Below are 23,969 nucleotides of genomic sequence, written 5' to 3' on the forward strand. Positions count from 1 at the left end.
TCTCTCACACCGGCCGGTCCGCAACCCAAATGCTGCACTCCAGACATTCAGTTTCCCGAGCACGACTGAAACATGCCACTTTCATTTTGCATGTACTAAACATGGAGCAAAATCGATAGAAGAGGCAGTGTTCCGCACGAGTAACGGACCCAGGACACCGCCCAGCTACGTAGGGCCGGCCGTGTGGCCGACGGCTGAAACCTAAGCCCCATGTAGCGAGACCCGACTTACAGTCACGTGTGTGTGTGTGTGTGTGTGTGTGTGTGTGTGGACGATCTTTCTCTATCCGCTACAGTTGAAAAGGCCCCGGGCGGAGCTGGCAGAATGGAGAGGACGGAGGAAGGGGAAGGTCAGTAGCGTGGTGGTGCCTGATCCGGTCTCACATCGCACAGTGCGACAGAGGACCGGCGGCGGCGGCCGAAGTCCCGGACGCGTTTTGAGCTCCAGGGTCGCTAAATGGGACTCGAACCGAACGTGCGACCCCACCAATGGATTGCTCTCCTAGCGAGGAATCCATTGATGGGGTCACACGCTCGATTCGAGTACCATTTAGCGACCCTGGAGCTCAAAACGCGTCGGGGATTTCGGCCGGTCTTCTGGCACATCCACTGTGCGACGCTGCCACGGCTGCCATCTTGAGCCATCGCCGGCATTGCCCGGCATCGGGAGCGCGCTAATCTCGCCGCCCGCCGCACTTGGCGAGGCCATTTAAGTTTGGCGACGCGCACCGCCGTCCCGCCGCGTTTCGGCCCGAAGCGTCGCCGCAGACTGAGAGTCGTTCCTTCGCTCCGCCTCTCTCACACACACGAGTGTCCCGTATAGGTGCGAGAGAGACAGAGCGATGGCTCTCGGAATCAGTCTGCCGGACGGGGCCAGTCCGGCCGAGTCCACAAAGTTTCGCGATGATGAATGAACGAGCGGGGATCCCGTCAACCCTTTGCTTTCACGGGAAGCGGCGCCACTTACTTGGAGCAGGCCGCCGCAGTGGCGCTGTCTCTCTCGCACTCATGGGTCGTGCCGTGTCGGAGCGAGAGAGACAGCCGACTCTGAGGCGCGGCGGGACGCGGCTCGGCTGGGTGCCAGGCCGCCTGGTCTAGTTAGACTGGCGGGGCCCCCTCCTCCTCGCGCGGCCGCGCGGCCACGTGGTAGGGCATTCGTTTGCTGTCACAGAGGCTCGCGTCGCACACCGCCCGGCATCGGCGACGCGTTCGGCTCGCTTCGGCTCGCGCTCGGCGTTCACCAGGTCAGTGATACGTCGGAGAAAACCGCAAGGCCGTACATCACGCCTCCGAATTCAGGAGCCGGTCTGGCCCACTGGCCTGGACGCCGCCGCAGCGAGCCGCAGGCTGGGGAAGGTCGGGCCGGGTCACGCAGGGAAGGAAGGTCAACAAGTGTTTGAGTCCCTGTTTTCCCATTTTTCGCGCTGGAGCGGTTTTCTTGCCAGAGCACTGTGAAAATCAAAATGTGTTGTCACCTGATGAAATTGATGCTATTTGCATCACTTGAAAATAATGACAGTTTTCATCACAATGTATTGACATATTCACCAATGCTCCTTTTTACCCATTGCCTGGGCGTGACAACAATGTCATCAGCAAGTTTGACGACCTTGTAAGCCTTGAAATTGTCACCTAGTGATGACAAAAACTTTTACAGTGCGTTCCGTCGAGCAGTCCGGTCTGATACGTGCGTCTGGCGGACGTCGATAGGCAGTTCAATGACCTTCATTGATAATGATGAAGAAGACGTACGTCCAACAAAAAAAGTTGAGTGACAGCTAGAATATTTCCCTCGTGTTCAGTGTCAAAAATAGTGAGGAACATTCACGGGCGGCTGTCGCGCACACAAAGTTTAAAATGACGACCTCGAGAAGTCACCGCGTCATTCGATGGGCACGACTTGCAGTGTGCTTGTTTTGCGCAGTACAGTATCTCCCTGCTCTTTTTTACGGTGCTGCAAAGGCCAAACCCTGAAAAACAAAAACGGCCACGCCGACGCGGCGCGCCGGCGAATCAGCACCGAGCCGCAGCAACGCGCAGCAACCACACACGGTGTTTCGGCGAACCGTGCAGCACACAGAGACCGACACAGAGAATGGAACTGTTGCAAATGAAGGATGACCGCCCAATTCCGGCCGATCCCGACGTTCCAGAGTCATCTTGTTGTTGTTGTTGTTCTCGGGGTCAGTGGCGGTGGCCGGGCCCGGCCGGGCAGGGCCCCTTGCCCCGTGACGTCAGACGACTGATGGGAAAGGAAGCCACAATTGACCCCTTCCCTCCCTCTCCCCCCCCCCCCACTTTCCGCGCGCTGTGGTGCTGCCCCCGCGGGCGTACACACACACACACACACGTACGTGACAGGGCCCTGCAAATGCTCACGATCCGCCGCGTGTACAGTGCAGTGTGCTGGTGTGCTCAGCTGTTTCCCGGACACCTTTTAGTCTCCGCCCACCACGCCGTCGTCGCAGTCGGCTTCCGTGACACAATAAACAAGTAGGATATATAAATAAATAAGTTCATAAATAAGAGAATAAATGAATAAAAGAAAGAAAAAAATGAAAGAATGAAAGAAAGAAAGAAGTAAAGAAAGAAAGAAAGAAGTAAAGAAAGATGACGTTTTCTGCACTTTTCCGACCGCGACGGCAGGCCGGCTCCTTATCTAGGATGTGCTTATCGGAGACGGGCACACAAAGAGCACCGCCGTCGCCGCCGAAAAAGAAAAAACTGCACGGCGCGACTCACTATAAAAAAAAACAGGCAAAACGCGAATTAAAGCGGTGCGCGAAGTGCGCCTAATTGGTCCATTTCCCCCACGGCGTTTCCGCTTCCCATCAGAGCGGCCCGTCCGTGCCGTCGTCGCCCTCTGGCCCGTGATTTGTGGTGTACACCTCGTCGCCGCCCGCGCCGCCTCGCCCGGCCCGCCTTGTTGGCCGCCGTCAAAATGTTGTCGAGCCATCAATTCTCCGCTCCCAAAGTTGAAAGTGGCAAAGTTGGCGTCGCTCGCTGCTCCGCTGCACTGGCCGCCGCAAAGTTGTGCCACGCCGCCGCCTCGCCGCCGCACTGTTCAATGTTTTAGCGGCGACCGCGCCTACCCGCTGCATTGTGAGCCGACAGCGCGGCGCAGCGCAGCGCGGTGACGACGGCCAAAGTTTCGGGGCTCGCGCTGCAGCGCGCTGTCGAAACGTGTCGAGAGTGGCTCAGCCCGAGCCTTGCACCCGTCCCGTACCTATTCACCCGCAGCCCGCCGCCGGCGCCTCGCTGCAGCACCCCGAGCGACCCGGAGGCAGACGTGCGGGTCCTACCTCCAGGCTCGGACTGGCCAGGGCAGACAGGCAGAAAAATCTGCCGGGGCCTTCGCGTTTGGGACCAGTAACGTCACAAAGTTGGTCAAAAAGTGACTGAACCTCCGAAAGTAGCCGTTTTCGCTGAATTGGAGCGGCCACTGCGTCCGATCTAGTTGCGGCCAACGGCCTACCTCGACGCCCTAGTATTCTTAAGACCCTACTCTCTCATGCCCTTATCGGGAAGACGTTGACCACAACGATTTTGCCTTTGACCGCAACGATTTTGGGACCAAAGTTGGTCAAAAAGTGGTCGAATCTCGGAAATTTGCTGATTGTTCTGACTTTGGCCGGCCACTGTGTCCAATCTAGTTGCATTAAAAGGCCTCCCTCGGCGTCCTTGTATTCTTAAGACCCTACTCTTTCATGCCCTGCATCGGGAAGACGTTGACCACAACGATTTTGCCTTTGACCGCAATGATTTTCCAACCAAGTTGGTCAAAAAGTAGTCGAATATCGGAAATTTGCTGATTTTGCTGACTTTGGGTGACCACTGTGTCCAATCTAGTTGCCGTAAAGGGCCTCCCTCGGCGCCCTAGAATTCTTAATACCCTTCTCTTTCATGTCCTGTACGGGAAGGCTATTGACCGCAACTAATTTGGGAGCGGTAGCCTCACAAAGTTGGTCATGAAGGGTAAAAACAATGATGATCGGGGGCCTTTTGCGGTCTTATCCGCCGGGGCCTTTTGGGGGCCAGTCCGAGCCTGCCTACCTCTCGCTCGCAGCCAGAGACCGGTGGAGCGGGCGAGACTCCACACGCGCTTTGAGCTTTGAGTCGTTGAACAGGACTAGAATCGAGCGTGTGACCCCACCAATGGAATCCTCGTTCGGAGCGCAATCCATTGGCGGGGTTACACGTTCGGTTCGAGTCCCATTTAGCGACCCTGGAGCTCAAAACGCGTCCAGAGTTTTGGCCGGCTCCACCGGTCTGCTGGCCCACTGTGCGGCGTCCTGTTTCGCGCCGCGGCTCGGGTTGCGCTCCGGTGGACAGGGCGGGCGACACCGCGGCTGCAAACTGATTCCGAGATCGTTTTCGCCACTCTGTCTCTATCGCACTCACGGCGTGTCCCCTATCGGTGCGAGAGAGGCAGAGCGACCGAGACGACTCTCAGTGTGCCGGCACGCTGGCACTGACAGCGCCGCTGACAGTGACGGGCGCAGCGCAGCCTTCAAATCTCGCGCGCTCCCTCGCCGCCGGCAGCGCGGGGCTTCGCCGCGCTTCGCGCCTTGCAGGCCGCGGGACTTGCAGTGTGGCAGCGGCGGCGGACGCGGAGGCAACGCGCGGACAGTGAGTGTGACACAGTGTGAAGGGATCAAGTGACAACCAAAATTTTCTCAGTGAGAGGCGGTGAGGGGTCGCAAGCATGGAGAGAGCCATGAATCGACTTTGCGAATCGGGTCGTTAGACGTGTGACCGGTGCTGGCTGGGCCCGCTGTGCGTTCCGCTCCCTGGGCCCGAGGTGAGACTTCATTAGTCAGGCTACAGAGGGCGTGGACGTCCGTCGGGGTGCCGTGCAGGGCTTGGTGGGGCCCACTGGTGGGCGCTGCGGTGCCTGCGGTGCGCCAAGGGCGGGCAAGGGTTCGCCGCCAGACTGATTCCGAGAGTCGTTTTCGTCGCTCTGGCTCTCTCGCAACTACAGCGGACGCCTCATGAGTACGAGAGAGACAGAGCGACGAGTGTAGGCGACGCGGCGTCGTGCCGCCGCGCCCTACAATGGCGGCTCGGAGAATGGGAGGCCCTGGAGGGCTTTGTCATGCCCGGCCCTTCCGCCCTCCGGCCCTCCGAGGATTACCTGGCCTCTTCTTTCACCTAGATCAGTGATTTAGAATCGAATCACGGAGAGAGAGGGAGAGAGGAATAAAGGGTCTTCAGGGCAGTGGGACGCTGGCGGCAAACAAAAAACGTACCGATGGGATCAGGGCCCGGCCGGTATCAACAGACGGTGCGAAGGACCGCCTTTGTCCACAGCGCTAGTAGAGCCCGTCTCTCTTGCACTCACTTCCGGGCAGCGAGCGCGACGGAGAGAAAGCATTGTGTAGTGCTGCAGAATTTTCCTGACGGCGCGTTATTCGCCACTCAGATAAAGGGAACTTGCTATCTTTTTATCTCATTGCTCGGAAATCACTGCAAACAGCCGCACGGCGAGGCCACCGCTACCGGAGGGACTCCCCGAACTCCGCACAGCAGTGGATTTGCCGGAAGACCGGTGGAGGCGGCCAAAGTCCCGGACGCGTTTTGAGCTCCAGAGTCGCTAAATGGAACTCGAACCGAACGTGTGACGCCACCAATGGATTGCTCTCCGAACGAGGAATCGATTGGTGGGGTCACACGCTCGGTTCGAGCCCTGTTCAGCGACTCTGGAGCTCAAAACGCGTCTAGAGTTTTGGCCGCCGGCGCCGGTCTTCTGGCAAATCCACAGTGTGCCTCCTGGAAAAGCCGCGCGCCGAGTTCGTCCCATCAGGCCGTCGTTAGGCAGGCACAGCAGCGCGGCGAGCGCGGCACTCACAACAAACAGTGCGGCCCACTGTGGGACAAGTTTTTCGGTGACACACGCGCCGCGCGGGCCGCGCCGGGCGTGTGTCTGCATATTCGTTTTTCATTCGCCAGAGGGAGCGGCACACCGTGGAAATTTCGCGTGTCAGTTGATGACAATTTCAAGGCTAATGTTCACTACAACAATGTCAACAAGCCAGTGGATGACAATGTTTTCACGCCCCTGCATGCAGTACGGGTGGAAGCTTGGATGATATTCTCATCAATTTTTGATGAAATTGTCATCAATTTTTTAATGACATTGTCATCAATTTGTAATGAAATTATCCTTAATTTCAAGTGGTAATTATTTTTTTCCTATTTCGCCTTTTTGAGACGACAAATTTTTGCGGCGAGCGCGCGGCCTGGGTGGAGGGAGCGGGCATAACAGGAAATTTTTATTAATATATCGGCGCGGCGGTGTGGAAAAGGGAAATGAAACCGAAAAACGCCGGCGGCGTGGTGGATATTAACCCGGACACGGCGCCACGCGGCGCCACGCCGCCGCTGTTGCTGCGTTTATTGCTCTCTTGGCGGCGCTGAGCCAAGCCTCGCCGAGCCACAGCCAACAGGTCTGTGGCGGTCAAGGCCGGGCAAGTCGTGTGCACTTGCACTGCACTGCACTTGCAGTGTCTGGCCGGAAGCGGGCATGCAGCACTAGGCACTGGTCCTCCTTGTCGGTGCAGCATCCGCCAATGGGTGTCCGAACTGTAAAAAATTTCTTGTCAATTTATGATAAAATAGTAATGACGCATTTTGAGCACTTTGAAAGTAATGACAAGTTTCATGACATATTGATGACGTCTTCTTCAATGGTTCACGGCATGGTTTGGTAACAAAATGGGCCTTGAAATTGGCATCAAGGTACAACCAAAATTTTGACTGCGAGGGCACACTGCAGTGTGGCTGTTGAGCGGCCGGTCGTTCTCGGGGCCGATTGCGGCTGACGCTCGCGCGCCCACACTGGGAAAACCCCGGTCTATCAGTTAGGGGCCGCGGAATCGGCCGAGTGTACAGTCACGTCAAAAAACGAACCTTCAGTGGAAGGGCGCTGACCTGACCGTGCGCTTGGAAAGCCGTGGCAGCAGCGCACAGTGGGCCAGAAGACCGGCGCGGCGCCGGCGGTCATACTAACTCTAGACGCGTTTTGTGCTCCAGAGTCACTAAACAGCACTCGAACTGAACCTGTGACCCCTCTAATGGATTTCTCGTTCGGAGAGCAATCCATTGGTGGGGTCACACGTTCAGTTCAGGTCTCATTGAGTGACTATCGTTTTGGCCGCGTCCACCAGCCTTCTAGCTCACTGTGAAGCCGGTTGATTCCAAACACGCCACTCTGTCTCTCTCGCACCCTTACCGGACGCCCCATGACCGCGAGGGAGACAGAGCGACGAAAGCAGAGAGTGCAGGGCTTGGGGCAGGTAAGTGCTGGCCGAGCGCTGAGGGAAAGCCGGACTCGGCCAGGCCGGCCTGCGCGGTCCAATTTGCATTTTAAATGCCGCGGCGAGGAAGGCGAGCGCCTTTGAGGGATATTTGGACAGACGATACTGACGCGGCCGCGCGGCCCACGGCCATGGCGCGCCGTGCAGCGATTACCACCTCTTTCAGCCGCTTCAGCCGTTGGCTTCGGCTGCCTCGCGCTGCCTCCGCTGCCGCGGCTAATTTGGCTCAAGTGACGCGCTCTCCGCGGCGCTTCGACACTTCGGCTTTTCCCGGCTCGGCGGAAAGGCGCGCTGGCTCATTAAAAGCAACATGCTCGGCTTCCTCAAGGCTGCCCGGCCCGGGCGGACTGCTGGGCAGACTGATTGGCTTCCCTTTCAGGGATTTAGCTTTCCTGTAGGCCACCAATTAAATTGTGCCCGCTCCCAAGGGCCCAAGGGCGGCTCAGGGATCGGCGATGAGGCGCCACGCTCGTCCTCAGCAATGTGCAGGGTCCTTCTGCTTGACGAAAAATAAAAATAAGCAGCAAGCAAACGCAATGAAAAAGTCACTTGTAGACATGACTGTCGGAAATTGTTTTGCGCGCTGAAATGCTGCTAACGGTTCTTCGTGGGCACGCGCTGTGCATTTGAGAGTGCCTAAGTCGCCCTGCGGCCAGAGAGCGCCCCGCCACGCCCCGCAGTCCGTCCTGCACCGGTTGTAAAGGCTTTGGGGCGCCGCAGTGTTGAGGAGGGTCTAAGCGCCTTGCGGGCCGAGGGACGCGGTCGGACACGGTCGGACACGGCCCACGTGCCTCCCCCGCAAGTCGCAAATCCATGAGGGCGTCCACCTCCTTTAATATTTCTTTCGCGAGCAAATATTTTAGTGCCAAGAAGAAAAACAACAATCCAGGAAAACGTGGCGCTAATTGCTCCCGAAAAAATGTTAATAAGTAATGCGTGTTTCCGGGACGCTTAGCAGCACCCGCTCCCCCGGGGACTGTGAGGGGGTTGACCGTTCCGAAAATGGGACGGTGGCTGGCTGTGCGGCGGGGCAGGCACTTACCTCTCCCACGAAACCGCACGCTGTAGTGGCCCCACCAGGTCAATGTGGGTTAGAAGACCAGTGGAGGCAGTCGAAATCCCTGACGTGTTTTGAGCTCCAGAGTCGCTAAATGAGACGCGAATCGAGCACGTGACCCCACCAACGGATTCCTCTTTCAGAGAGCAAACCATCGGTGGGGTCACAAGTTTGGTTCGACCGCCTCCACCGGTCTTCTGACCCACTAAGCAGGCCAAAGCCCTGGTCACTGTAAACCCTAACCTTTTCAAGTCCCGCAGCACACGGCAGCACCATGGGGGCGGACGACACCAGGGAGCTCGGCAGCGCCGGCAAGAAGGTGGCCGCGCAGTGCGGCTCCGACATGATGCCCCCCGCGGGGGTGGCGGTCGGCCAGGGCGCCTGGGCCCTCTCCAAGAACTTCCTCAAGTACCGCGACGACATCCGCAACATGGAGGTGCGGCCCGACGACGTCTGGGTGCTGTCCTTCCCCAAATGCGGTGCGTAGCAAGTTTTTCATTCTTTGTAATTCAACCGAATTTGACGTCGGTTCAATGTTTGTCAGTTTCGTCTGAATATGATGTCACACTCGTTCGGAAATGGATCAACAGTCAAACGAATGTGACATAATGAACACTGGTTCGGCGTAACATAGCGCCTTTTGTAAAGCGTAAAGTCCGCATGCCCTTCTGGAAGGGTGCAAGAACTCCTTTCATCCTATCTTAATGCAAAGAGGGCGGGGGCAACTGCTTTGAAGCGCACTTGTATGTTTCAAGAGGGGCGTAAGGTCATCAAGCGTAGTGGCATGTTGAATCGAACTACACTTTACTTTATCATCCGTGGAATGACACCACATTAACAGTGTTCTAGTTGCTTATGCAGGGTGGTCCGAGGGTGTTTCCTGTTACGTGGACCATTTTTTTTCCCGCAGGCACGACGTGGACGCAGGAGATGGTGTGGCTGCTCGGGAATGAATGTGACACGGCCGCCGCCAGGGACACGCCGCTGTACTTCCGCTTCCCCTTTCTCGAGTGAGTCAACAATGTTTGCCGTCGGAATTTAGAAGCAGAGGCCGAGGGGTAAATATAGACAGCACTCCCCGCTTCTGAGAACTCGGATTCAAAGTGGCCGGCCTCGCCCGAGCCGAGCCCCAGTATTCCGTCTCAGCTGGGCTGATTAAATTCCTGAGCCGGCGGCACCCCGTGCGGGCCGTGTGCTCCACGTGAGCGACCGCGGGGACGTCAAACAGACTCATGACAAACAAAAAGAAGGAACGGGCCGGGCACACGACGTGAAGGGGTGAGCAGCCAAGCAATCAGAACCCCTCCCCTTTCCTTCCCCTCCCCCACCTGTCAGAAACGTCGCTAAACGCAAACGCCGCTAAAAGCAAAATAAATGAAGAAACGGCCCATTGGCCTGGAGCCCGGCGCGGCTCGCCCGGCGGTCCGTCCGCCTGACCACCCCACCGGGCAGGCGGGCACTCAATCACCTATCCCTGGAATGAGGCTGGTCCGGCCTCCGCGCCGCGCAGGCTCTGCCGCGCTCTGCAGCCACACTGCTGATCCCTTTAATCCTGCGCCAGGTTCACGGCCCTCGGCATGCCGGAGGGAGAGCCCGACGTCAACACCGTGGAGATCATCGAGGGCTTGCCCAGGGACCAGCCGCGCTTCATCAAGAGCCACTTGCCGCTGGAGCTACTGCCCAAGGACCTGTTCAAGGTCAACCCCAAGGTGAGGCGGCCAGAAAGAAGCCAACAGTAATAACGCCCGCACACAACGCGGAGAAGGACCTTGGCAACAGTTAATGGGGGAGCATGTCGAGGAAAGTCGACCGATACCATGCTTTGGCCGACGAAACATGCTCATGCTGTAGGCAGTTGCCTCACGCTTCATTTTTCGCAAGGACCTTGTGACCTCGGACTGTCCATGGAGGCAGAATCAACCTAAAACATTATATCGTCTCGAAAAAAAAAAAACAGCTGTAGAGTTACCAATTCTGATTTTCTTTTGCAAAATGTTTTTGACAGAACAAGTTTTTCCATTGTTTTCTATGTCCGCAGCTCATTTACGTGACGAGAGACCCGCGCGACGCCTTCGTCTCCTACTACCACCACTACCGCATGATCAACTCGTACGACGGCGACATGGACGACTTCTTCGAGGCGCTGCTGGCCGACGAGGTGCTCTTTGCCCCGTTCTGGAAGCACGTCCTCGAGTTCTGGGAGCTTCGCGACAGAGACAACTTCCTCTTCATCACCTTCGAGGAGATGAAGAAGGCAAGAGCTTTTCCCTTACGGTCGGATTGGTGGACCGACCAGTTCTGTCATGTGCAGTGCATGCATGGCAGTTATCAGGCCGAACCGGCAAACAGACAGTTGTGGTCTTGTCTCTCAAGTCAAGCCTTGAGCGCCTGTCGGATAGACTCGTCCGCCAAACACCACTGCACGCTGGTTTGCCTACTCTCACGTCGGCGGGCGCTCTCCCTTCTTGACAATTCCCACTGGTAAAACTTGGGCGTGACGTAGTGCTTTTTGTGGAGTGTACTTCCCGGGCGCTCCTTTGATCCTGTGTGAATTCATTGGGGGAACTGCTTTGAAGCGTAGTTGTACGCTTTAAAACTGGTGCAGGTCTTCAAGCTGTATGCCTAAATCTAAATTGCGGTTTAGTTTACCAGCAATCTTTTTTTTTCAGGACCTGCGATCCGTGCTACGGCGCACGGCCAGCTTCCTCGGCGTGGAGATCCCGGCGGACAAGGAGGACGCCGTCCTGGAGCACCTGAGCTTCGCGTCCATGAAGAACAACCCGTCCGTGAACCTGCAGGACTTCATCAAGCCCAAGACCAAGGAAGACTCCTTCATCCGGCAGGGCGAGGCGGGCGGCTGGAAGAAGCGGCTGAGCGAGGAGCAGGTGGCGCGGATGGGCCGCTGGTGCGCCGACAGTCTTCAGGGCAAGGAGTACCCGCACTTCGTCCAGTGAACTGCCCACTGCGCCAAACTGCCAAGCACAGCAAGAGAGAGTGTGTGACAGCAGTCACCCATCTTTGCCAATGAAGTACAATCATGAAGGGAAAGTGAAAGATCGGGAATTGCACCTACCACTGGTACTCCCCAGACGAGGACCGCGTCGTAACCAAAGCGAAAATGTGTTATTCTTTAGCCCTGCTGTGATCTATAGCCATAGGGACCATGCAAGAAATCGGTTGTTTGTGCAAAGACGAAACTGCACAAGGGTTTTGGTTGCGGAACGTAAAGCTCCGAAACTTTGTGCATGTCCGTGCTCAAACCTGCAACTTATATTTTTGTACATTTCTACTTGATGTCAAAGTGTCTAAATACATCCTCCGCGCGCGACTCGCGTGCGGTGAAACCCATTGTGTTTGCTCGTGCCTCCGGCGTGCCTCGGGTCGGAACATTGCCATCGACTCGCACCACAATGACGCCCCCGACAGTAAAAGTTCCACGCCCTCTGGCTCTGGCCCACGCCCTGCTTGGCTCGCCCTTTGCCCCAACTTGGGCCTTGCGTTTCGCTCTTTCCTCCGAGTCGCCCGAGCGTCCTTTACACCGGTTTTTCTCTCTCTTGCACTCATGGGGCGTCTGCTACAGGTGTGAGAGAGACAGAGCATTGAGAACAACTCTCGGAATCAGTCTGCTGTTCAATGGGAGCCGCCCGGGCCGGCTTGCTCTAAGTAATCCGATTCTGGGCGCCCCGACACGCCGGCCCGCCGCGCGGCCACGCCAGTCACTGTTACTCTGCTTAGAGCGCGCCGCCATCGCATACGATCACGACTTCTATTCCGATGAACTGGAGTCGCAGCGGCTGCATGTGTGCGGAGTTTCCCACGAACTGCACTCAGTGCGCAGTCAATAAAACATGAAAGGCCAGTGCGTCGCATGTTCCCCGAACAGCACTCAGGGGGCACCCAATCACTGATGCCTGCTGCTCGTCTCTTTATGCCGACTGTGCGCGCACTGGGTTCAGTGGTGCAAGTGAAGTGATTCAGTGCAGCACTAGTGCCAGACTACCGGCTTCCACCTGGTGTGCCGAGCGCGAGTTTCGCGTCGTCGCTTCCTTTGAGGGCCCGTGCGCCCGCCGGCACGCACCGGGCGCTCTCTCTTATTAAAGAAAAATAAAGTAGAAACTAAGAGCATAGACGGCTCACGCTTTAATTTTCCGAGCGAGCAGCAGCGTCCCTGCAAGTCTGCATCGCCATCGCCACAACGAAAAATTATTTCGAATAATTGTGTTCGAGGCGAGCAGCTTGTCACTGAGACGAGCATCGACGGCGATCCAGGGTCGCAACGAATCGCAAATTAATTCTACTACCTTTTCGTCGGGCTTATATTTCCCTCTCTCCGCCGCGGCTCAGGAATGAAGAAAGTGTCCCAGATTCAAAATGAGAGAAAAAGAGGAAAAGAGACAACAGCCCCTACCAGGCGGGGAAGGCACGGTTTCGAGACGGTGCCGAGACGGACAGAGGAAAATAGTAATACTATGAGAGACGAGTGGTGAGGGTCTTTATTCGAATTTCAGAGGCCACAGCTAATAAACAGCCACATTGCCACAGCGACAAAAACGAGCGGGAGGGAGATAAGCGTTTGCGCGAGCGCCGCGGGCTGCCAGCAGGTCTGGCACCCTGCCGGACACACAAAAGTACCAAGGGCCGGCCGGGTCACTCTATTCACGCCTTGGGCATTCAGAGAGCTGGAAAATTTTAAAAGGGAGACGGGGATACAGGGTGGAAGTCACTTGTATAACAGGGAATTCATACTAGACGGCATTAAAGCGGCACAGATTTTGACAATCACCCTTTTTTTCAGCTTGTAGCTATAGGATTTTGGAAGGCGTTGCGTTAAATGATGCAGCCGTTGGCTTGGATGCCGTAGTAAGAAAGGTTCCGGGAGAATCAGGGACCTGGTGGGTTGACGTCAAAGGCTCCTTCGATGTGAAGCAGCACGGAAGAAGTCGCACCTTGCTATTGTAGGTAGGTTTCTTTTACGACATTTACCCCCTGAGCTTATCTCTGGATCCGCCCTGGTAAGGCCACGTGGCGCGCTGGGACACGTGTTGGCGTTGACCTCGAAGCGGCGAGGAGCGGCGTTGTGGGACGAGTAGATAACAGAAGCCGTGCCCGTGATGATTCGATTCATCCCTTGCTGCTTTCTCCCCCGGCAGGGGGAGGGGAGGGAAGAACCCAGTCGACATTGCTAGTACGAGGTCCCTGACTGTACCTCCCTCTGACCTCCATGCGAAGTCCGTTTTGTATGTCCATATCTGATGTCAGCTGGAGTAGTGGTGTACTACGGTCTGGTACGTGAAAAGTGCGGGAAACGCTACTCCGCCATCTTGGTCCTACTGGTCGCACTCACTAGTCCCTCCATAGTACAGAGGTAGTCCGAATCCGGACCATGCATATATCCGTGTATACTTGTCGCGTTTGTACAGGTTAAATGCAACCAGAAATGCGACAAATTACTGCCGCTGGGCGTGACGTTGGCGAATTCCATTGTAAAATATATATAAAATCGTCAGTGAATTTCATTTAATTTCCTGAGGAAATTTTCAATTTTTTGAAAAAATTTTTAGTTTAAAATGGAATGTCCTTGCGTGACACACCGGTACTAATTACACGCACAGTGATTTCTGGTTGCTTATTACCTGTAGGAAGGTGGCAGTAGGCGTGCATTGCAAGGTACGAATCGGGACTACCGTTGTACCACGACAGTACCAGGGACGACGGTCGGTCAGGACTAGATGGCGGATTGCACTCTCAGTATTGTCCTCTAGATGGCGCTAGTGTCGCTTTAGTCACATGTTACGATTAAAAGGTTCTTCTAGCCAAAAGGTAGGGTACTAAAAGTTCTGAATAGATGGAAACTGAAGTGCTAAGATGAGTGCGATGTACCGCTGTAAAAATTACGGCGGTATCTAAACTACTAGAGGAGCAATCGACAATTGAATAGTTCCTCTCGCTGCATGCTACGGGTCGCAGTTTCATTAGGTACAGCAGACTTGTCCCAACGAGTCGGAGTGACGTCTGCCATGGTCAGACGTATCCTCCAACCAATTTTTGAATCGAGGTATCTGCCTCTTCGGGTCCTTTGACACCCTTTACAAGTGAAGTTCTTCACCCTGGCGTTAAAATATTGTAGAATTCGCATGGGCCGACCGCTAGTCCAGTGGTGGTCCGGCCGAGGTACGGAATGGTAGTACGGGGTTGTACCAGGCCCGTACCACAGATGGATGATGTCGAGGACAGCCAGCAGACTACCCTTTTTGGGCAAACAGTACCTCACCAGTGCTACTAAAGGGGATGATACGATATCTGTGAGTGCACCTCCAATGGAGGTACCGCGTAGTACGAAATGTTGACTGGGAATGGAGTGAGGGTGGGGGCAACAGAGTGTATATATCTGCCAAACGCCGCCTTCGCCCCGTCTTTATCAGCAACATCATCGCCAGAGATGACTATCGCCGGCCCGACCTGTCGCCCCTCGTCACGCTCAACGGGCGTGCGTATTGCTATAGTGATTTTCCACCGCTCCGTGCCAAGTGATAGATTCTCTTGCCTCCAATGCCATCTATCAAAATAAAAGTTCAATATGAAAACAGTAAAATTGACCAAAATAGTTTAGATTATGTATGAACTGTGCACACTCAAATTTCAATGCATTACAACGTTAAATAAGAATGACGTAAATTAAAAGTCAGCATGGTTGGAAAGTATTAACTGTCAATGACAGTATCAACATTTCTGGAAAAGCAACGATACAGATTCAAAGCCCTTTGTGTTGTGAACGAAAAGTTTGCGTTCCCGGAGTGCAGGCCAATCCGGGCTTTTCCGACAGGCCGACTGACGGTCCGCCTATTCGCACGTTGTGACCGTGGCCCTGATGCATTCACTGGCGAGGGATGGGGGAGCCGAAGGGGATTTTAGTATCGACCTGAATGGGGCGGGGCCGGGCGGGGAGTGGACCAACCCACCGGTCCAGTTCCTTTGACGGTGCTTCCTTTTCAGGTGGACGCCGAGCCCCAGCCGGCCGTACCTTTTTGATCCCGCCCATTCATTATGCGACCAACGGCCGGATTTCATTTTCATTTATATACTCCAAATTTAGTTCAAAGTGTCGCCCGTCTCAGCAAGGGGTGGGGCTGTGCCTCGACCGTCACGGCCATGACGGCACGTCAAGGTCGCTAATTAAAATATTCAAAGACGTTTTGGCCCGTCGAGGGGGCAGCCCTTTGGGCACCAACGTATTGTATGGTTCACGTCCCGCAAGTGGAGCACCTCACAGGAGAAAACAATCAACACACTAAGGAGACAGAAAAGGACTATATGTAGTTTCACTGTTGAGTGCAGACGTGTGGGAGGACGAAGGAAGAAATCAATGAAGGCAGAGGGGAGAGCTGAGATGTCGAGGAAGGGAAGGTGTGAGGGGTGGGGGATGACACTTGTCCGGAGATAGAGAGCACGGCGGTCGACGAGTCCGGTCCGTCCAGCCCGTCGCTCGCTGCCGTAGTACATCAAGCCTGAGAGGACGGTAACTGCTCCCGATCCACTTTTTCCCGTCGAACGAAGCCCCCCTCCTCACCTGGCCGAGCCATTTCGGCCCGCCACCCACCTCACCCACCTCTCGTGCCTCTTGGCCCTCTTGGCCTCCCGTCCGCCGGGGCGTCCCCTTTCACATTGATGTGGTCCGTCTCGGGGACCGAATCGGGCGGCCAGAAAGTAAACGGCGTCTTCCGGCCAAACGGCCTTTCCTGTGAGAAACGCCGCCCCACCCCGCAGCAAAACAAAGAAACACGAAAATAGTCACGCACGCACTTTCATGGCGTCCTTTGGTACTGAGATCTGCATGTCATGTTTAAGTTTCTTTGAACTGTTTCCAGCGCGGACATCGTAGTTAATTGACCGCAAGTTGGCTGACTCTCGCTTTGAGCTCCGTTACAAAGCGTTTGAGCAACAGCAGCAGTCGCCTGCAGCGGTGCCGCTGTTCCGCTTGGAGTTCCTTTGCCCGCCTGGCGCGCCACAGCAGGCCATGTAACAGGTGGCCCGCGGGGCAACGGCTCAGCTCACCCGCACGCGGCGAGCGTCACCGTAACGAATCGCGTGAGAAGGATTATAACACAGTGGTTGCGCTAAGTTACCTCAACCACACACTATTGTTCTTATGGGTCAAATGCTCGAAAATATTGTAAAACTGACCTTTATACGGGTAGTGCCGCTATCATCGCAACTTACCTCTAAAACCACCACCATAAAATGTTAGTGCAGCTTCACATCGTAAGAAATTTTAGGGTGCATCTTTTCCTGATACCTTGACGAGGTCGCACAAATTGAACCTTTTTGGCAGTCCAATGCTACTGCAATGAAAATGTAACTTAAATATTTTTTGGCAATTCCGGACAGAAAGTTGCAATAAAAAGACCGTGACGTCACTCCGCATTCCATACGAGAAGCTATTTACAGTAAAAGCTCCCCCACCAGCCGGCCGTACGTATTGCCATTACTGTCGGGGTCGTTGCATTTCCCATAAATATGGTGCCCGCGCTGAGCGCCCGATGGGGCCTCGGGGGTGCTCTGGGGCGAAGGGATCGCAGCCCCGGTGGTCAGGCCTTGGACCGAGGGCAAGGATGGCTTGTAGCGGCTATCAGGGAGACTTGTGGGATTATGCGGGGAAGCGACCAAAGCTCGGGCAAAAAATTATCCTTTTGAATGGCCTTTTTACTAATGCAGCCAGATTAGAAAGTTTACTTTCGTTGAAGAGTGTACGCGATGACATCCCTTTAGATGGTAAAATTCAATTTGCCCAGTTGAAGAACTCGCAGTTTGCCTTTAAGCTGCTGAGAAAATGTGAGAAAAGCTCCGCTTTGCTGTCGTAGACAAGCAGTTGGTGCAATACGATGTTTTAAGCCTCGATAACTGATTTGATCTTACTGCACTGATCGGCAATTTTTAAGATAATCGTCACTCGGTTGAAAATTACTCGCACTGAAGAAAAAATTTACTGCCACAAGTTGTTTTGTACAGCACGAGTGCCATAGTAAAGCAGCTGCTTGGGGAACCTGTATCTAAAAACCCGTCTTGCCACCAGGCAAGGCGTACCCACTAGGGATACATAGACTGGCCAGCGAGACGCATGGACAGGTGGGCTCTTAGGGTCACCTGACAGACAGCCCGCCGCCCCCACCAGGCGACCCCGCAGAGGCCAGCCGTCCCGACCGTCCCGGCCGTCCCCACCATGGCGGGCCCGTGGGCCTCCCCTGCGCCTGCGCCGAGCCTGTGCGGCGCGCCCCACCCAGCGGGTCCAGCACCTGGAACGGCTGGAGCGGGCGGATCCTCGACGCAGGAGTGGCGAGCAGCGCGACGCGGCGGCACCCAGCGTAGCGCCCCGCTCGGCACCACGGCTCGGCCCCACGGCTCGGCCCCACGGCCAGGCCCTAGCGGAGGGCGATCCCACGACCCGCCGCGCCGCGTGACTCACCTGTAGCACCTCGCGACGCCGCACCACCGCGAACGTAGCGCCGCGCCGAAAAAACGGGAAGACCAGTGGAGTGCAGAGTGACAGTGCAAGAAGACGAGATTCGGCAGGGGGTACCGCAGCAACGGTAAGTACCGCGACGCGAACGGTCTTCGAGCTGTGTGCTACATCTTCTGTCGCGTGACTCGCCTGACTCCTGGCTGCCACCGAGGTCACTCGGCTGGATCAACAGGTCTTACAGTCCCCAAGTGGCAATAGGAAGCAGGGCCTGCCCCAAAAAAGAGAGATGTTTTGCCTTCTAGCATCAAAGAAGTCTGACGCGTTCTCAAATACTAACGTCGTGCAAGGAATGTCCTGCGTGAGCAAGATTCAAAATGCTAAGCAAGAAAGGTCGTATAGGGCTTTTAAAAGTGGTCAGCTTTGTCTTTTCTTGTCATTTTTAACGGACGGCAACACAGCCTGCTCGTGCCATATGCCACGTGACCCTTACTACATGACACATGGGAAAGGCAAGCGCCGATTCTTTAGTGAGTGCAATTTCACTGGTTCAAAAACTACTAACGTCTCTAACGCGAAATGTCGAAAAAAGATAAGATTTTTTCACAAGACCCGAACATTCTTGGGCTTGCTGATGACAATTCACATAATTTAGATCCGACAGTCAATTTTAAATTGTAGAAAACCGCACATTGTTGCCAATTTAGTTATTTTGCAACAGATTTAGCATGATTCCTTAAAACCCGCATCAAAGAATGGGTCGGCCTAAAAAATGAGATCAAAAAACGTCTAACCAATCCCTTCTATACGTTCCGAGTCCTTTTAGTTTTTTTGTGTCGTCCTAAATACCCACCCATCGATCGCGCTGGGCATGTCAAGGCAAACCCCGCGCTCTGAAAATAGTCGGGCGAACTGTCACGAGCAGGGGTTTGATTTGGCTGGGGTCTGGACCATAGTTTTCACTTCGACATGATCGAATATTTTTATTCAATATTCTATTCAATATTTTTATTGAATTTTTATGAATATTTTTATTGAATATTTTTTTTATTGAATATTTTATTCAATATTTTTATTCAATATTTTTATTCAATATTTTTATGTTTTAAGTTAGGCCCTTTTTTCAAAAAAGCATGTTTATTAGAAATATTAATATTTTAATGGTAGACGCTTTTTTGGTAGACACAATGAGCCGCCCCCGATGACAATTCACATAATTTAGATCCGACAGTCAATTTTAAATTGTAGAAAACAGCACATTGTTGCCAATTTAGTTATTTTGCAACAGATTTAAGCATGATTCCTTGAACCCGCATCCAGAATGGGTCGGCCTAGAAACCGAGTTCCAAAAACGTCTAACCAATCCCTTCTCATACGTTCCGAGTCCCTTTTAGTTTTTTTTGTGTCGTTCTAAATACCCACCCATCGATCGCGCTGGGCATGTCAAGGCAAACCCCGCGCTCTGAAAATAGCCGCGGCCACTGTGACAGCAGGGGTAGATTCCTCGCCGCTGGGGCTCTCGGACAAACACGTCACACAGCAGTTTAAACAGAAAAAGGAACAAAGCAAAGGTTTTCAAAGCGAATTCTTTGCGCTTTGTCTTTACCGCGCTTGCCTTTCCCAGAAACTCAAATACCGCACCACTCCTGTTTTGCGTGGGGACAAAGCGCAACAAACGGCAGAACGAAACACAAACACGATGAGGCCGTTTTTTAGGTCCACGTGCAGAACGCCATGAACGCATTACGAGGGTCACAATGTGGCGTCTGCTTCAAGGACGTGGCAATGCTGGACGCAGCGTCACCAAACCCGGATCATTTTTCAAAAGTATAACTGACTCGTTTGGATGAAAAAACCCGCAACGTCAAGTCTAAATTACTGTCCAGGGATAAAAGGAGGAACCACTGCTGTTATTTCTAGAAGGCACCAATCTTAACGCAAGCTAGCAGATCTCACGCTCCACTTTCCACTGTGCATCTGAAGGAGATGCTAATACAATCAGAACGGTACTTGAGGGCAGCCAAGAGAAAAGTGCCCTCAAACAGAAAAAAGGCCACACTCTGGTACAACATCCAGACGGCGGCGCCCGGGCGCGCCCCGTCCCCCGAGAGTCTCGCTGGTCTGCTCCATTCCACCTCCTAAGGTGAATTGGAGGCAGAAGGGCGGAGCGGCAAAACTCAAGGTCGGGTCGAAAGGGTGGCGCCGTGGGCGCGCAGGGCGGGACGAGGTGACGACCCCATCATCAATCTAGGGCAGAGGCGTCAGGCCAGCCGAAGTCATTACTCTGCAATCTATACAGTCGCGCAAACGCCGCAAAGGGCTAGGTCGGAAGTCATCGTCGATGTATGGATGGACTTGTGCGCCCATGTGGCGTGATCGAAAGTTTAAACCACGAAACAGAGAACCGAGCGAGACTTTTTCTAACCCGTTATTCGAGACGCGCCGACTGAATCGGAATCCGCCACTGCACGGAGCGTGCCCACTCGACGGGCTGAAAAAGCGCAAAGTTGGGAGCGGGGCGCGTAGCGTCTCCTGTGTCCTCAGCGACCGCAGCCCGAAAGGACACGAAGAATGAGCGCGCTAACAACCCCAACAACTTTGGCTCGGCAGCCAGCGGGCATGCCCGGCCAGCGCGACCACACGCTGCGTGCCTTTTCCCTGCGACCCAAAGCCGCACGGCCCGACTGCCCGCCGCAGCGTCTAACGAAAAAGACTAGGACTACGGAAAGGCGGCAGCCTCCGCCGCGGCAGCTGGGCGGCCCAGAGGGGTCGGAAACAGGCGGAGCGAGACAGTCTGTTGTTCGGCGGCAGCGCAGCGGCCTGCGGGTCGAGTGTTCTCAGCTCAACTTTACTCTCGCGTCCGATTGCGAGTCCGCGGGTGCGTTCGAGTACCGCGCACTCCAATCGGAACAGGGCGGCGGCTCGGAGGCGGACCCGCCGGAGCAGCCGCCTGGGGTCCAGCGCCCGGGGGCCTGGGGCGTGGGCTGCAGCCGGGGCACGTAGCACAGCGTAGCTGCACAGCGCTGGCCGAAACTGTTCCTCCGAGACAACTTGAGCTGAGGCTAAGTGGCCGCAGGATGAGTGGGCGCATGTGTGTCCTTGGAGCGCCGGAGAGGGGCGCAGGGGAGGGGGAGGCCTCCATGATGCACAGTATCAGAGTCCATCCGACCGTGCCTCGCCGATCCTCAAATTAGATAGAGGGTGGTTCGCTGAAATACACTACTGAGATACAGACTCTGGGAAACTGGAGCAGAGGTTCGGAACTTGGTTAAAAGTCGTGTTCGCAATATGCCGCTCCAGGATGCTTGTTTACCTTTCCAGGCACGGTCCAGCAAGGAAGCCACTGATCATACCACGCGCCTCTTTGGAAGGTAAGCTAGATCCAGCCTGTCCAGGTTTCTTTACGTGCGGTGCAGATAGCCGGACGTGTTGCCTTAATTACGCTTCATATCTTTATTGTATCCTTCGTAACCTTTAATTTTGAATTTTATGCGCTCGTGCTGAGAAGGCCCTCTCGGCTCGGCTTCCGACTTCAGGAGCAGGCGGGAGATAGCAAAACTTTTCAAATATTCGCGCCGGAACGCGCGGAGAAAACGCGGGATCCGTTTGCACTCGGGGAGTGGGATCAAGGCGAAAAGCGAAAGGAGGGGGAGCGCGCCAAAGAAAACGAAGGTGACGTAGTGTGGTTCACGAAAGGCTCGAGGCCCGAGGGCGCGGGCTGGAGGACTCCGACCCTGTCCCGGCGGCAGCACAGCGTTGACCCACAAAAAGAAAAAGGTGCCCCGGATTCACCTGTTGCCCATGGCTTGCCGATGGCTTGCCCATGGCCAGCCTGCGGGGCCCGAGCTCGACGCCCCGCGGCCCCACGGCCTCCACAGCGCTTCAATCCGTCAAAATTGAAATATTGAAAGAGGGCACAGCGTTCCCGGCACGGCCTGCCGACAGTCGAGATCAAAAAGCGGCCCAAAGAAAGAGCCCCCCTCGGGCCGCAGTACAGTGAAGATGAGAAATCAGAGGGCACGGTCCAGTAGGCGTGTAGAGAGGCAACTTTGCCACCCTCTGCGGGGAGTGCAAACTTCACGTGTTTGAACCATAGTTTATTCTGTCTCTCGTTAACGAACTTGCTGCGTTATCAACATGATTTCAAAGGTCAACTTTTCTAACGATGGTCAATTACGAGAAACAAAGCTGACGTCTACATAAAATCGTCAAGCGCTTGCGCACCCTTACTCTGTCAAGTAAACAGGTTAATCAGTGTACTCTTTTTGGTGTGAACACGCAAGTTTGCTCCCAGATTCGTACACACACCTCCAGCTGCGTGCGTATATTGCCAGGCGTCACATTCGTTGGCTACCAGTGTACTCACTGAAAAGAGTGCTCTGAGTACACTGTATACAGAGTCCGCCGAGGTGTCGAGGCGGGAAGAACGACTGGACCCACACGGGGCAAACCGCATCAATCCCTCGGCCCGCCTTAGGAGGAAAAGAGCATGCCGGGCTGCGTCGGCGCGTCCCTCCGGGGGGAATAATTGGACTTGGTGGAGGCGGCCTGGTGCGGCCCACGCCACTGGCACACCCAACGACGCTATTTGCGGAAAGCCAGTGTGTCCCGCCGAGGCGTGCCGAGGCGTGCCGCCCACAGGAAGGGTGGCACGTGAACCGCGAGGCACGCCTGGGCCGATTTCCGACGTCCTCGGCAGAGTCACTCCGACTCAGGTTCGTCGCTGTCTCTCTTGCACTTCTCGTTCCTTCTGGGGTGCGAGAGAGACAGAACGACGCGACACTGAGCGGGATCGCACTCAGGACGACGCAGGGGGCATTACGACGAGAGTGCAGGCGTGCGGCATTAGCTGTGGCACTTTACCCCGAAAAAAGAAAGTTCGGGCGGCGCTGCGTGCGGCGCGAGCGGCGTGAAAGAGAGTGGCGCTTCAGCGGCCCCCTGCGGGGAGACGTCATCGCCCCCTCCGGACACTTGACGTGGACCTCTCCAAAGAAAGTCCTTCTCTTATCTAAACTGTTGCGCAGCTGGAGACGACAGGGCGTGGCGGGGCTTTTTGGGGCGTTCCGCGCAACTCTGGCCGGACCGGCGGGGGTGTGAGTGCGGCGCGGATGAGGGGTGTTTAGGCATAGCAGCTCAGCAGCTACTCGGGGCAAACGCCCAAAAGTTGGCCTTGTGTCGAGGCGCCCCCGTCGCTTCGAACACTTTGACGCTCGGGGCGGGGACACGTCCATCGACCCACCAGCCGGGGGCGGCCGTCCTAGGTGCGAATGGGAGAGGCGCGGCCTGGCACCTATTTTTCCGAGGACACTGTGGGCGCATCCGCTCCGTCGCGGAGCACCACGCGTCGCGGTATGAAGATAGGTGGTCGGAGAGGCACCGAGACAAAGTGCGGGGGGACATAAAAAGCGAGGGGCAGGCCTGCCCGGGCGACGCGAGACTCGGAACGGAGCACAGTGGGCCAGAAGACCAGTGGAGGCGGACTAAACTCCAGACGCGTTTTGAACTCCAGAGTCGCTAAATGGGACTCGAACCGAGCGTGTGAACCCACCAATGGATTGGTTTTCGAACGAGGAATCCATTGGTAGGGTCACACGTTCGGATCGAGTCCTGCTTATCAACTCCGCAGCTCAAAACGCGTCTAGAGTTTTGTCCGCCTCCACCGGTCTTCTGGCCCACTGTGCGGAGGGACGGGCCGGGCCCCCGCGGACTCAGGTGCGCCAAGACGTCGCCGAGAGCGCCTCTAAATCAAACGCGCTGCGACGCCACTATGAGAAATTGCTTCCAATACCGTCAGGGGTGGTGGGGCGGGGCAAGGCGGGGTGCTGCCCGTGGCGGCAACGCGAGGATGACGGAAGGGCCGCGCTAACTAGACCAGTACCACTACGCAGCAAAAAAAAGGGGGAAACAAAACCGAAAAATGGGTTTTTGTTTTTAGCTACTGCCATCCTGGAGCAGACTAGCACTCCTATTCCACAGCCTAGCCGCCCTCAAAGGCACCAAGGTGGCGGGGCCGCGACGCCAGGCGGAAAGCCGCGCGTCCCGGCCTTCACTTTTCATCACGGAGAAAGAATGGCGACGAGAGAGAGATGGAACGTGTGGGCCGGACGAGTGCGAGCGAGATGGATGGGTCTTGGCGGAGCAGG

The 23,969-nt window shown here is 55.5% G+C and overlaps 1 protein-coding gene and 1 long non-coding RNA gene across 3 annotated transcripts in view; both read left to right on the plus strand.

Moving 5' to 3' along the window:
- The first annotated feature begins 1,137 nt into the window (after positions 1-1,137).
- LOC117639573 (luciferin sulfotransferase-like) lies at positions 1,138-11,720 on the plus strand. 2 transcript variants are annotated; one of them, XM_034375393.1, is made up of 6 exons: positions 1,138-1,243; positions 8,633-8,851; positions 9,283-9,382; positions 9,934-10,081; positions 10,411-10,626; positions 11,042-11,720. In XM_034375393.1, the coding sequence occupies exons 2-6, from the start codon at positions 8,647-8,649 to the stop codon at positions 11,324-11,326; spliced, it is 954 nt and encodes a 317-aa protein (XP_034231284.1). In that variant the 5' UTR covers positions 1,138-1,243; positions 8,633-8,646; the 3' UTR covers positions 11,327-11,720. The 2 variants fall into 2 exon arrangements, with proteins under 2 accessions (XP_034231284.1, XP_034231278.1); XM_034375387.1 differs by lacking the exon at positions 1,138-1,243 and having other exon boundaries at positions 8,632-8,851.
- Positions 11,721-17,784: 6,064 nt separating this feature from the next.
- Positions 17,785-23,969, plus strand: part of LOC117639583 — a 49,351-nt gene continuing 43,166 nt past the window's right edge. The window contains exon 1 of the long non-coding RNA XR_004587377.1: positions 17,785-17,956. This is a non-coding gene — a long non-coding RNA (uncharacterized LOC117639583). The remainder of the gene's footprint in view (positions 17,957-23,969) is intronic.

This window comes from Thrips palmi, unplaced genomic scaffold (assembly GCF_012932325.1).
Source record: "Thrips palmi isolate BJ-2018 unplaced genomic scaffold, TpBJ-2018v1 HiC_scaffold_1, whole genome shotgun sequence".
Classification (NCBI taxonomy): domain Eukaryota; kingdom Metazoa; phylum Arthropoda; class Insecta; order Thysanoptera; family Thripidae; genus Thrips; species Thrips palmi.

Bases quoted from the DNA above. Each gene is read 5' to 3' on its own strand.
- LOC117639573 (XM_034375393.1), top strand. From the start codon at position 8,647: ATGGGGGCGGACGACACCAGGGAGCTCGGCAGCGCCGGCAAGAAGGTG. The intron at 9,383-9,933 runs GTGAGTCAACAA...ATCCTGCGCCAG, and splicing joins TTCCGCTTCCCCTTTCTCGA to GTTCACGGCCCTCGGCATGC. The intron at 10,627-11,041 runs GCAAGAGCTTTT...TTTTTTTTTCAG, and splicing joins CCTTCGAGGAGATGAAGAAG to GACCTGCGATCCGTGCTACG.